Raw genomic sequence first — 13452 nt, 5'->3', positions numbered from 1 at the left:
CTTAACCTATTATAGGTATAGGTTAGGTAATAATTGTAATTACGAAGCAATAAGATGCTTATCTTAACATACTAAGTAGGTTAGGTAAAGTCGGTGTTTTCTATGAAGCTTTTCAAGGGAAACTATTATGTTAAGTATGTCACCTATGCACATATTTAATAAGTCAATATTGACTTATTAAATTTGCGAGAACGGGTTGCACGGTTTTTGATGCTGCCCTCTGCTCTGTTACTCATTTTACCTCCCGGGGCGTGCAGAAGTGCATTCCCTGATGGACAGACTGTGCTCGGGCTGTCTGCTGTAAGCGTGCAGCCTAGAAGAAACACCGTCCCTAAAGGATGCCAGAGTCTTGGATTTTGTTTTGGAAGGCGAGTGCGGTGGCCTGTAGAGCCATCCGTACAGTTAAGCGTGAAGGTTGAACTTTCGTTTCCACCATTACTTCTGACACTCCTCTGCATCTGATTTGGAAGAAAATTCGCAAGATAGCGGGAAAGTTTGTTTCAGATGTCTCGCCAGTCCTTTACCTCCGTGGTTCTATTTTGGCGGATCCGGTGTCGGTCGCAACCAAACTATGTTCACACTTTTAAACTGTTAGCTCTGGTTCTCATTTTCCTCCTTCTTTCCTTACTCGTAAGACCCTTCTTGAATCTTGTCTCTTAGATTTTTGCACTCGTCTTCAACTTCCTTATAACGATCCTTTCATTTTCTCAGAACTCCAATATACCTTGGCCCTCTGCGGTTCAACAGCGTCGGCCTCAGATGATATTCATTATGAAATCATTCGCCATCTCCGTCCATGAACGTTTCAGTATTTACCAAGTGTTTATAATTGTGTCTGGGAGTCGTCGTCAGTCCCTGAGGACTGGCTTGAGGTGGTGGTTCTTAGTATTAGGAAACCTGGTTCTCTAGGGTCATCCCCGAAAGTTTTCTGTCCCCATTGCTGTAGCGAGTTGCGTCTGCAGACTCTTTGAGCGAATGGTCAATGTCCATCTGATGTGGTTCTTGAAACGCTATCAAATCCTCTCCTCTTCTCAATTTGGCCTTCACAAGTGTCGCAGCACGGCTGACGTCCTTGTGAACTTGGTCTATATTCGTACTGCCTTTCCTGCAAAGACCTCTATGGTTGCTGTCCTTTTTGACATAGAAAAGGCATATGACACCACCTGGAGATACCATATTCTGTCCCAACTTCGTTCTTTTGGACTTCGTGGTAATCTCCCTCTCTTCCTCCAGAGCTTCCTCTCTCGTCGTCCCTTTGGAGTGACGCTTGGTACCACTCACTCTGCTTTTTTTTGGCAATATGAAGGTGTGCCTTAAGGTAGTGTTCTGAGCACCACTCTTTTTCTTGGTTGCCCTCAATGGTCTTCTTTCCTCCCTTCCCTCTGACATTTTCTCCGCTCTTTATGTTGACGATCTTACCTAAGGCTGTCAAGGTGATGAATCGCCTATCCTCCGACGGTGTCTTGAACTTGCTATTGAGGCAACATCATCTCAGAAACCCTTACTAATTTATTTTTTCATCAATATAAAAAAAAATATTATATATGAATAATAATGGCTTCATTAGAGGCTTATGTCGACAAATTGTAAATTTATTTAATATATAATTATCTGTTTAAGACATGGTATGCAGTCTTTTTGTTGTCATATTTTTAACTCATTGTCAAAGAAGGATCTTTTAACTTTTTTATTCTTTTAATTATTATCAAACTAGCACGTGTCGGAGTACTCTGCTCCTATAGCGATGAAACTGTGAGGTTAATATTGAGTAGCTTGAGTCTCTCTCAGCGTGTGAGGTGCAGGTGGGGTCAGAGCTGCGTCAGTATGGTGAGGGTGAGAGCTGGACACACCCCATACATGTCTGCACCATATGTGTGTGTCTGAGGGGAAGAGCTTCTTGTTCCGCCTCTCACTGCCCTGATCGCCACCAACAGTTGCCCATGCTTGCACCTGGATACTGTAAGGGAACAGTGTGCTTCAAGAGGCAGTGTTCCTCGGGGCAGGAGGAGAGGTACCTGCCAGGCAGCTGCTGTCCCGTCTGTGCTCCAGGTTTGTTATCCTCCTTTTTATGTTTCCAACTCTTATTGCCAATCGTTCTCATATACAGTAATTAGATTGATACAAATTATGTATAAATTAAAAAAAATAATGATGAAATAATACACTTGGCTACTACGGCCAAGCTTTACTAAGTAAAACTATTTCACTACATATTTGAAGTAATACAAAAGCAAACTTTTAACAATACAAATAGTGAATTGTAATTATCCAAATAATGAAATACATGCTTATATGAAACCACAGACTAACCAAGATCAGTAGGTAGAGTTCCTTGTTGGGGAAAAAAGACACTATTTACTAATCTTTAATACAATATGCAGATAATATTACTGTTGCTGTTGTACTAACAAATTAACACTAATTAACCCAATTATCTTAGTTATTCATTCAAAGAAAACGAGAACGCAGTGTAATTTTCCTTTAGAAAATGAGGATATATTGCCACGTCAGCAAATTAAATTCACCAGCAAATAATATTGTGAATTCTTTCTAAAACATCAGTCTCTGGACAGCAATCATCATAAAAACATTTCCCTGGAACAAACTTAATTATCAGTATTAAAACTAATTAAATATAAACCCTCTTTCCACTCCTTGATCAAATGCATTGGGAGGAAACGGCCGATGTGGGAAGGAGAGAGGAGCACCCATTTTTCAACCTGAAACGGAAAACGTGTCATGTTGATGTCCTGAGTATTTGCAGAATGCAAATCATTCTTGCGTAGTTGGTCAGCACAAATCAACACCATCGTATCCTGGAAAGGCATTATATCCATACAGTATTCATAATATGTTATAAGAGCTCATATTTATTGTGTAATATACTGTTTACGGTTATGCTGCATGGAAACAACAAAGCCAAGGGTGAGCAATAATCTTATCTTTTCATTTCAGATTTTTATTATATACGTGTAAATAAATAAATAAATAAATGTTTATTCAGGTAAGGTACATACGTACAAGTGATGTTACATTAATGGATTGATATATAGATAGAGCTAGTACATACAATGCCTAAAGCCACTATTACGCAATGCGTTTCGGGCAAGAAAAACATTAATATCTAGAACTTAATACTAATTGAGCATAAAGAATAAAAAGTGTTGAAAACAAATACAAATAAAGATAAAAAAAAAAAAAAAAAAAGGGGGAACATGACTGAAAAAGCAGCACAAATACAATAGGTTGACAGTGTTGATTAAAAAAAATAAGACATGGGTTGACAATAGAGGAGTGAGGTAGGTTACAGGGAATTTATTAGGTAGTGTTTAGTTTTTATCTTAAATTGGTTGAGAGAGGTACAGTCTTTAACATGGTTGGGAAGGTCATTCCACATTCTGGGTCCCTTGATTTGTAGAGCATTTCTAGTTTGATTAAGTCGTACTCTAGGAATATCAAAACTGTATTTATTTCTGGTGTGGTGCTCATGGGTTCTGTTACAACCTTCAATGAAGCTTTTGAGGTCAGGATTGGCATTACAGTTCAGCGTTTTATATATGTATAATACACAAGAGAGAATGTGCAGTGACTTAATATCTAACATATTCAGAGATTTGAGTAAGGGTACCGAGTGATGTCTGGGGCCAGAGGTGGATATTGTCCTAATAGCAGCTTTGTGTTGGGTAATTAGAGGACATAAATGATTTTGGGTAGTAGAACCCCAAGCACAAATACCATAGTTGAGGTATGGATAGATGAGGGAGTAATAGAGAGTAACCAGGGCAGGGCGGGGTACATAATATCTGATCTTAGAAAGAATGCCCACAGTTTTTGAAACTTTTTTTGATATATTTAGAATGTGTCCCTGGAAATTCAGCTTGTGGTCGATGAGAACGCCAAGGAATTTGCCGTCTAATTTGTTACAAATTTGGGTATTGTTTATTTTGAGATTTATCTGATTAGAGGATTTATTGCCAAACAGAATATAAAACGTTTTGTCAATGTTAAGGGTGAGTTTGTTGTCAGTTAGCCAAAGATGGACTTTCTCTAGCTCAGTATTTACTGTGGCATTTAGAGTAAGGGGGTCAGGACTGGAGTAAATGAAGGTTGTGTCGTCAGCAAATAGAATTGGTTTGAGGTGTTGGGAGGCATTTGGAAGGTCATTAATGTAGATGAGAAAGAGGAGAGGGCCAAGTATGCTGCCCTGAGGAACACCAATGTTGATGGGTAGGGTGGGAGAAATTGTATTATTCACAGAAACATACTGGAGCCTGTCAGTAAGATAAGATTTGAGGTATTGCAGGGAGTGTCCTCTGACTCCATAATGATGTAATTTAAGAAGGTTTTGATGGTTGACAGTGTCAAAAGCCTTACGCAGGTCCACAAATAACCCAACAGGAAACTCCTTTTTATCAAGAGCTGCGTGAATTAAGTTAATCATACTAATAAGTGCATCGTTAGTGCTTTTTTTGGGTCTGAAGTCATATTGACGAGAGCTAAGTATATTGTGTTTGGCTAGAAAAGAGTAAAGCTGCTTGTAGATTAGTTTTTCGAATATTTTTGACAAGTTAGGCAGGATTGATATAGGTCCGTAGTTGTTAACATCTGTGAGATCACCACATTTGTGGACAGGGGTTACTCTTGCTATTTTTAGAATGTCAGGAAAGGTTTGGAGTTCAAGTGACTTGTTGAAGAGCAATGCAATAGCAGGGGCTAGAGATCTGGAGGCTTTTTTGTAAATTAAAGTTGGTATCTCCTCGAGGGCACTAGACTTGGTTTTAAGGGAAAGGATTATTTCATTGACATCAGTGGAACTAGTAGGCTTTAGGTACAGAGACTGTGGATAGTTACCTGTAAGATAGTCCTTAACATCATTACAGGAAGATGGAATATCATTTGCAAGGGATGACCCAATGGAAGAGAAGAACCTATTGAACTCAATAGCAGAATCAGAGGCTGAAAGCTGACCAACATTATTGGAAAGGAGTGTTGGTTTGTTATTTAAAATCTTCTTTGATCCCAATATTTGTGAAATTGTGCTCCAAGTTTTTTTAATGTTGCTCTTAATTTGGGTAAATTTATCTTCATAGTATTTAGTTTTGGCTCGTCTAATTATTTTAGATAGCAATAATGAGTAATTCTTTGAGAATTCTTTGGAGACTGTTCCTAGCCTATACTTCTTCTCAAGGTCGTGTTTTTTGTTAATGGATTTAAGTATTCCCTTTGTAAGCCAAGGATTGTTAAGCCTTTTGCTTGTGACTTGTTTTGTAAGCATAGGACAGTGGGTGTTATAAAGGCTAAGAGTTGTTTGTAGAAAAGATTGCACTACTAGGTTGATGTCCCCTATGTTACCTAACTCGGACTCCCAATTGACATTATCAGCAGCAGTTATAAAATTGTTTATAGCAGTTTCATTGTGCAGCCTAAAGCTTAACTCCCTTGTCTCTAGAGGTGGTTTGCTAATGTTAGTTAAGAGAAATGTGGGGTAATGGTCTGTAGTGCTATTGATGATTATACCTGAAGTAAGCGGAGAGGTTATGTTGGTCCAGATGTGATCTAGAGTCGTAGCAGTACTATCAGTGATTCTAGTTGGTCTAGTGATTAAGGGTATGAGGAAGCAGGAATTTATACAGTTGAGGAAGCTAACAGCAGTAGGGTGTTCAGGCTCGCAGAGGTCAATATTAAAGTCCCCTGCGATAATTAGATGGTTTTTGGTCAATCTGTTATCTAGTATTAGATTTCTAAGGTTTGAGTTGAATTCAGACACATCAGTGTTAGGAATTCTATAGACTGCACCCACAGACAGGACAGACTCGGCACCCTTGACTCTGAAACTGGCGAAGATATACTCCCCACAGCAGTCTCTAGTTCTAATTATTTTTAAGCATGTTAGTTCTTGGTGGTAGTAAAGAACAGTACCACCACCTCTCTGCATTTGACGACAGTTGTGAATTGCCAAGTAGTTAGGCATGTTAAAGAGTTGAGTAGTATCCTCTTTCAACCACGTTTCAGTAAGTATTTGAATAATTTGTGTGTAGCAAAATTTACATTGTAAACTAATTGGCAGGTAATTGGGACGTGAAGTTACTAATGTGGCATCACTCCGAGTAGACCACGTGACCGTTATTGTCCAATTTGCACATAATGATGCCATGAGCTCAAAACTGGAGTCTGGGTGGCTACTCATGTCATTTAAACCAATACCTGAATGTTGAATCCTTCTAGTCAGATAAGGCTTTAAATAATTTAATTAATCATTGTAGTCTAACATCTATTAACAACTTAGTAGTAAGTTTCCTATCAATCGATAATTTTAATTGATAGGCTATAATTGATAGGCTATAATTGATAGGCTATAATTAATAAAAACCCCAACATGTGTAGAAAGCTGCTTGTGGGAAAATCAAGCATACTTTCCACTTCCATTACATATAGTCCATTCAATTATACATACAGTCAGCTATCGAAAGAAAGTAATTATAGGTCAGAAATTAGAAATCTTTAAATATATTAACTAATTGTAATTAAATTAATAAATTCCACGAGTCGGTTTTCCCCACATTGTTAGACACAGCTATGAAAGAAACCCGTACATTTTTCCTCGGTCATGATGGCTTTGTTTATATTTATTGAATAGCTTCGAAGTTCGTAAAGAACTTAATAAATGTAAAAGCCGTCATGATTAAGGAAAGATGTACAGCTTAATTTAACTTGGTACAACTTGGAACTTTTTGTTCAGAGTAGCTGAATCTAAAACAACTAAAACAAAAAAAAAATAATTCCAGTCTAACCCCCTCCCCATCCGGCCCGTTAACGCCGTGAGTGTGCTTGGTGGTTGGCTGCCGGAGTGCGATGCCCTATGGGGACAGCTCTCTGCCCTTTTGTGGCCTTACGCTCCTGCTGCTGTCTTCTCCAATTATGCCGGATCGCTTTTCATTTCCTTGTGTTCCGTTTTTCTCCCCCCTCTTCTCCGATCTACTTGTCGTTTCCTGCTGACCTTTTGCTAGTTTTGATTATTCTTTAGAACTTCTACTATTTTGCCGCCTGGGTGCATGGGGAGGCATACTCTTGCACCCGTAGAACTGTAGTACCCAACATCGAGACCGAGGGGAACCTTTTATTGTCAATCCTCCTTTCGTCACTGAACCCGATCTCGATGGACTGACTTCTTAAGGAGGCATTTGTGGGGCGTATACTCACGACGCACCCCTAGGGGGCCCCGGCATGATCGGCACCGCAATCGGTGCAGCCGCCGTCTGGGTAAGTCCCATTTATTTTTTCTTCGTGGGTAGTTAGCTTCAGGGAGACTATAGGGCTCCCTCCACAGTAAACCAGCATTGAATGTAATGAAACGCCATTTCATTACGGTCGGCGAGTTTTGTTTCCGTTTTTCAGGCTCCAAACTCATGTTATGGCTGCTGCCTCGCTGGACTGGGACCTCCTCTCATCCCTCCCGAGGTTGTGGTGGGGGGGGGGGCGGTCCGCGCTAACGAGTGGCGTTTGGTGTGATGACATGTTGCTTGTTTTTCTCTGGCGAGTTTATCACCTCTGTTTGGTCTCAGGTTGCAATATTTCTACCAGGAGGAATCCGTTTTGAAGTGCCCACCTTTCTGGGTGCTCAACCCCGATTGATGGCAGACATGAATACTTTCATACATGTGAGTTTCATAGGTCATTGCTTCCTTCGCCTTTGGCTAGGACCATGTTCTGGCTAGTGGGCCCCGGTAGGCATGATAAGTCTATATGACTGAAGTCCCCATACTAACATTAACTAATATCAGTCCAATAGCTCCAGGGAGCCTGCAGGGCTCTACTCAGAAAATGGAGTTTCATTACATTCAACGCTGGTTTTTTGCATGTACATTTAACGAAGCAACTTAGGGCAACTTTACACATTTTATTATAAGTGGGGTATTCATTATTTTTTGGCGTCGTGCGTGATCAGCGAGTCGCAGGTGTGTTTGGTGGGGGCAGCACCTGCGCACCTTCGACGGTCTCCTCCTGGGGCACCACACCTACTGTGCCTACACCCTGGCTGCACACTGTTCCAAGCAACTCTTTACCATCTATACTAAGGTTAGCCCAATTTAGTATTATTTAAAATACTTTTATATAAATAATTAATTTAACAATTATGATGATACAAATTATTTGATGACAACAAAAATATTGCTAAAAAAACAGCGCTTGAATGTAATGAAACCAATTTCTGGGCGAGTTCCTCCTGTGGCTTCCTGAAGCCGGTTACTTCCCGGGTCATTCCCTGCTATGATATTTGTGTTTGCCATTCTCCATCTTAGACTTAGTAAATTGAAATCTCCAAGATAATATGTGGAGCTGAATTCGCTAGATTATCAAGGATGTTCTCTATTTTGTGCATCTGCTCTGAGAATTTCTCAACCGTTGTATCTGGCGGTTTATATATTAGAATAATAATTAGGCTTATTTTTTCTACCTTAATTCCAAGTACCTCTACCACCTCATTAGTTGAGTTTAGTAGCTCTGTGCATACCAGGTGCCCTTTAATATACAGACCTACTCCTCCATTTGACCTAGTTTCTCTATCACATCTATATAAATTATAATTTGGAATCCAGATTTCACTATCCATGTAATCTTTCATGAGAGTTTCCATAAATGCCCCAAATATTGAGTTTGACTCTAATAGGAGGCCATTTATGAACTTGACTTTATTTTTTATTTTGACTTTAGGCCTTGTATGTTTGCAAATATGAATGATTTTCCATATTGTGTGTCACTTCTGGAAAGTTTTGGTCGTTCTCCCTCCTCTCCACCCCGACCCAGGGTGTGTTGTTGTGGCAATGGTTTGTCCAGTTTTTTAAGTGATACTGGGGAGTGTGGTAGTTTCTGTGTAGTTGGGGGGTGTAGTATGTGTGGGCTTGATGACGAACCGTAGTCCAGTCTTGGGCATTTACTCCTCCCCATTCGTACTCCTGCAACGTTTCTGCCTGTCTGTTCCTCCCTCCGTTTCTGCCTGCCTCTAAAAAATTTCCAGGGCTATTATATTGGACTGCATATTGTTAGGACCGCTGGTCTTCTGTTACTGGTAACAAACTGCTTACTCTTAAGGGTAGTGTGTCCCCATGGCCTTCCTCCTACCATGGTAACCAGCGGAGAAAGCGGCTCTGGCAAGGTTACGTATTGGTCATACCAGTTTAACTCACAGGCACTTTATAAAGTGCCATCCTGGTCCTTTTTGTTCAAGCTGCATTGTCCCTCTTACGGTCGTGCATATCTTTGTTGAATACCCTGACTTCCAGGATGTGCGTGTGTCTTGCTCCCCGACTGTCACTCGCGGTAACCTGTCCCTCGATAGAATCCTTGGTGAATCGGATACCTTTGATATTGCTCGCCTTATGCGCTTTTGTTCTCATATTGGCATCCTTAGTGATATTTAGTGCCTTTTGAATATCCCACACTTACATTGCCTTCCCGGCTTGGTGCCTTCTTTTTATAATTACTTTAAAAAAAAGACAGAAGAGCTCAGCAGAAAACTACCGGCCGATCAGTTTGACATCACACCGAAAATGTTTGATTTCCACCTCAGGGAGGAAATCAAGTTCAAGTATGTTTATTGAGACACGACAAAAATACATCTCAATGGGATAGAGTACCTTAGGCTATTTCAACCCCCCCCCCCCCCAACAGGGAGGAAATCATACACCATATTTCAGTGAACAACCTTGTACAGTCGACACAACATTGATTTGTTAAAAGCAGATCCTGCCTTACAAACTTTTTGTAAGGCTCACATTATTGGAAAACGGTAACCAGCTACTCAAAGGCCTTCCAGTGGATGTAGTATATACATGGATTTTGTTAAAGCTTTCGATAAGGTACGACATGAAAGACGGGCAAGGAAATTACAGGCCCACGGAATAAATGGTAAAATATTAGAACAGATAAAACAATGATTGAAGGAAAGAAAACAAAGGGTCGTGCTAAATAGAAACGAAACTGAATGGAGAAATGTGCTAAGTGGGGTGCCACACGGGTCCATTTTGAGACCTACCCTTTTTGTCATATACATCAATGACATAGATGAGAATATTACAAACCACATCATCAAATCTGCAAACGACACAAAGATTTATAGTAAAGTTGGAAATGATAATGATATTGAAGCCTTACAAAAAAAACCTACATGAATTCCACGAATGGTCAGAAGACTGGCAAATGCTTTTTAATTTTGACAAATGCAAGACCCTGCATGTGGGGCATAACAACCCACTCCACGACTACCAAATTAATAGCATTACATTGTAGCAGATTGATGAAGAAAAAGACCTTCAAGTTAAAATCCACCTCTCGTTAAAAGTTGCACAACAGGTGCAGCAATCAGAAAAGTTAACTAAACTCTTGGGATAATCAAGCGTACTGTAAGGAAAACAAGGTAATGGTTTAACTGTATAAATCTCTGGTGCTCTGTATAAATCATTTGGATTACTGTTTCCAGGCATGGGGACCTCATTTCCATAAGGACATACCTACTCTACAGAAGGTGCAACACCGGGCAACAAAAGTCATTCCAGAGCTAAGTCCTCTCCTGTATCAGGTACACTTGAACGTCACAGGACAATCAACACGGCACACCAGGAATGACAGGGCGGTTTTCATTGAAACTTTTAAAATACTGAACAAGTTAGAAGATGTTGATCCAGACATTTTCTTCAAAAGGTCAGATGTAACACAAACAAGGAGCAACGGTTTCAAGCTCAATAAGCCACTGTAGGACTGAAAACAGGAGATGCTTTTTCACCCACAGGGTTATTAACACATGGAACCGCCTACCCGCCGAAGTTGTAACTGCCAAAACTGTGTAACGTTTTAAAATATACCTGGAAAAGGCAAAGGGGGGGGGGGGGGAAGACCTTCGACCAGCCGCAGGTTTCCTGTCCTCGTCGAGGCCACTAGAGGGAATAATGACGTCCAACAACCTAACGTTTAGGGAGCATAACCAAGCAAACATTATGGCAGCCAGAAAAATGATAGGATGGATTCCGAGAACTTTCGAATCTAGGGATCTTATCATTACTTGCCCCACTCCTGTGCCAGGTTAATCCACTACGGGCTCACCATAGCCCGTGCTACTTGCCCCGCTCCTGTGCCAGGTAAGTCCACTACGGGCTCACCATAGCCCGTGCATGGAGAATACATCACATACGCTGATGATGTTACCCAAATAATATGCCAAACGGGCCCATCAAAGCCGCTACTAGCCGACAAGACCAAGGCAGCCATTGAACTCATAAACAACTTTGAGAAGCAATGGAAAATTAGCATCAACAAACAAAAGTTCCAAATAATACACATTGCGAAAAGAAACCCGGACCCCATCATCCTTGATAACCAGCCGATCCAATATGCGGAGGTAGGCAGAATACTGGGACTTATGATAAATAGAACAGGGATACAAATTCATGTAAGGGACCGACTAAACAAAGCCAAAGCAGCATTAGGAAAACTGAGAGATTCCGAAGCCTCAGTACTAACATTCAGATCCACCTATATAAGGCTCTAGTTCGGCCGCATCTAGAATATCCCCCAGTACCACTACACACCATAAAGAAAACTTTGCAGTCTCCGTGGTGTAGTGGTAAGATACTCGCCTGGCGTTCCACGAGCGCTATGTCATGGGTTCGTATCCTGGCCGGGGAGGATTTACTGGGCGCAATTCCTTAACTGTAGCCTCTGTTTAACGCAACAGTAAAATGTGTACTTGGATGAAAAAACGATTCTTCGCGGCAGGGGATCGTATTCCAGGGACCATAGGATTAAGGACTTGCCCGAAACGCTACGCGTACTAGTGGCTGTACAAGAATGTAACAACTCTTGTATATATCTAAAAAAAAAAAAAAAACTAACATGCAGAAACTGCAAGCAGTACAAAATAAGGCGCTAAGGAGAGCAGCAAAACACCGTCCACCATATGATCAGACAATCCAGGAGCTCCACGAACTCCTGAACATACGGCCACTAAACATCAGACTGCAGCACCAAGCCATCAGGGTGTGGAACACCATCGAAATGTTAGAGGACCCAATGTTTGAAAGATTACTCCAAGATGAGACGCCCCGCTCCCACAGCTGGTGGCCCAAGAGCCTCAATTCTCTGGACGAAAACCCCGCCCCACAGTATATAATCCCAAGATGAGTTATATATGTATATATATGAACAGTTCATATATGTGTATGTATGAACAACTCGATAAATAATATGTATGACAACTCGATAAATAATAATAATAAAATAAAGAGCATTAAACAGAATAACATGTGTGGAAGCATCGGAGTGTGTATATATGAATGCCACACAGTATTCATCTATGGACATCCATATATGGTGAAACACATGTGAAGAACCTCTCACACACTCACAGCTCCCTGACAAGAGGGAGCCAGCTTAGCTTAGCTGCCAACACCCACACATGGTGTCAGCAAGGCGGACAGCCCGCCTGCTTTCATACCTCTCACTGTATTTCCCACTTCTATACTTCCCTTCACCTATGCCTCTCCTTCCTCTTTACTCCCCCCCAAAAAAAAGTTAGTGGCCCTCAGGTAAATCGGGTATTTCATTACACACAGAATCAGGTATTTGTTTCTAATGTGGTGCAAATGAGTTCTGTTACAATCTTTTAGGAAGCGTTTAAGGCCAGGATTGGCATTAGTGTTCAGAGTTTGATATATATAGAGTACACATGAAAGGATGTGCAGTGACTTAATATCTAATATATCACAAAGATTTAAGTAAGGGAGCCGAGTGCTGTCTGGAGCCAGAGTTTGTAATTGTTCTAATAGCAGATTTGTGTTGAGTAATTGGAGAACGTAAATGATTTTGGGGAGTAGAACCCCAAGCACATATGCCATAAATGAGATAAGGATAGATGAGAGAGTAATAGAGCGTTACCAGGGCAGGGCGAGGTACATAATATCTGTATTTAGAACGAATGCCAACTGTTTTAGAAGCTTTTTTCAGCTTTACGTCAATGAGAACACTAAGGAATTTACCATCTACTTTGTTACTAATTTGGATAGTGTTAATTCTTAGATTAATTTGATCTGAGGATTTATTACCAAACAAAATATAGAAGGTTTTGTCAATGTTAAGTGAGAGTTTGTTAGCAGTTAGCCAAAGATGGACTTTATTAAGTTTAGCATTCACTGTGTCATTCAGAATAAGAGGGATAGGACTGGAGAAAATGAAGGTTGTGTCATTAGCAAATAAAATTGCCTTGATATTTAGAAGCATTTGGAAGGTCATTAATGTAGATGAGAGAGAGAAGAAGGCCAAGTTCAACACCATCATTGGTGTTCCACCCTGTGGAACACCAATGTTGATGGGTAGGGTGGGAGAATTTGAATCATTCACAGAAACATACTGAAGCCTGTCACTAAGGTAAGACTGAAGGTATTGGAGGGAGTGACCTCTGAC

At 40.6% G+C, this 13452-nt stretch overlaps 1 protein-coding gene across 1 annotated transcript in view; it reads left to right on the top strand.

Annotated features, from left to right (window-relative positions):
- The window catches only part of LOC123774727 (mucin-2), a 37424-nt gene that overhangs the window by 12007 nt on the left and 11965 nt on the right, over positions 1-13452 (top strand). Inside the window, exons 3-4 of the mRNA XM_069310882.1 lie at positions 1789-2049; positions 7946-8076. Coding sequence (XP_069166983.1) covers positions 1789-2049; positions 7946-8076 — 392 coding nt within the window. The remainder of the gene's footprint in view (positions 1-1788; positions 2050-7945; positions 8077-13452) is intronic.

This window comes from Procambarus clarkii, chromosome 68 (genome assembly GCF_040958095.1).
Source record: "Procambarus clarkii isolate CNS0578487 chromosome 68, FALCON_Pclarkii_2.0, whole genome shotgun sequence".
Classification (NCBI taxonomy): domain Eukaryota; kingdom Metazoa; phylum Arthropoda; class Malacostraca; order Decapoda; family Cambaridae; genus Procambarus; species Procambarus clarkii.
Note: the sequence above shows the minus strand (reverse complement) of the source record. Positions and strands in the feature narration are given on the sequence as shown.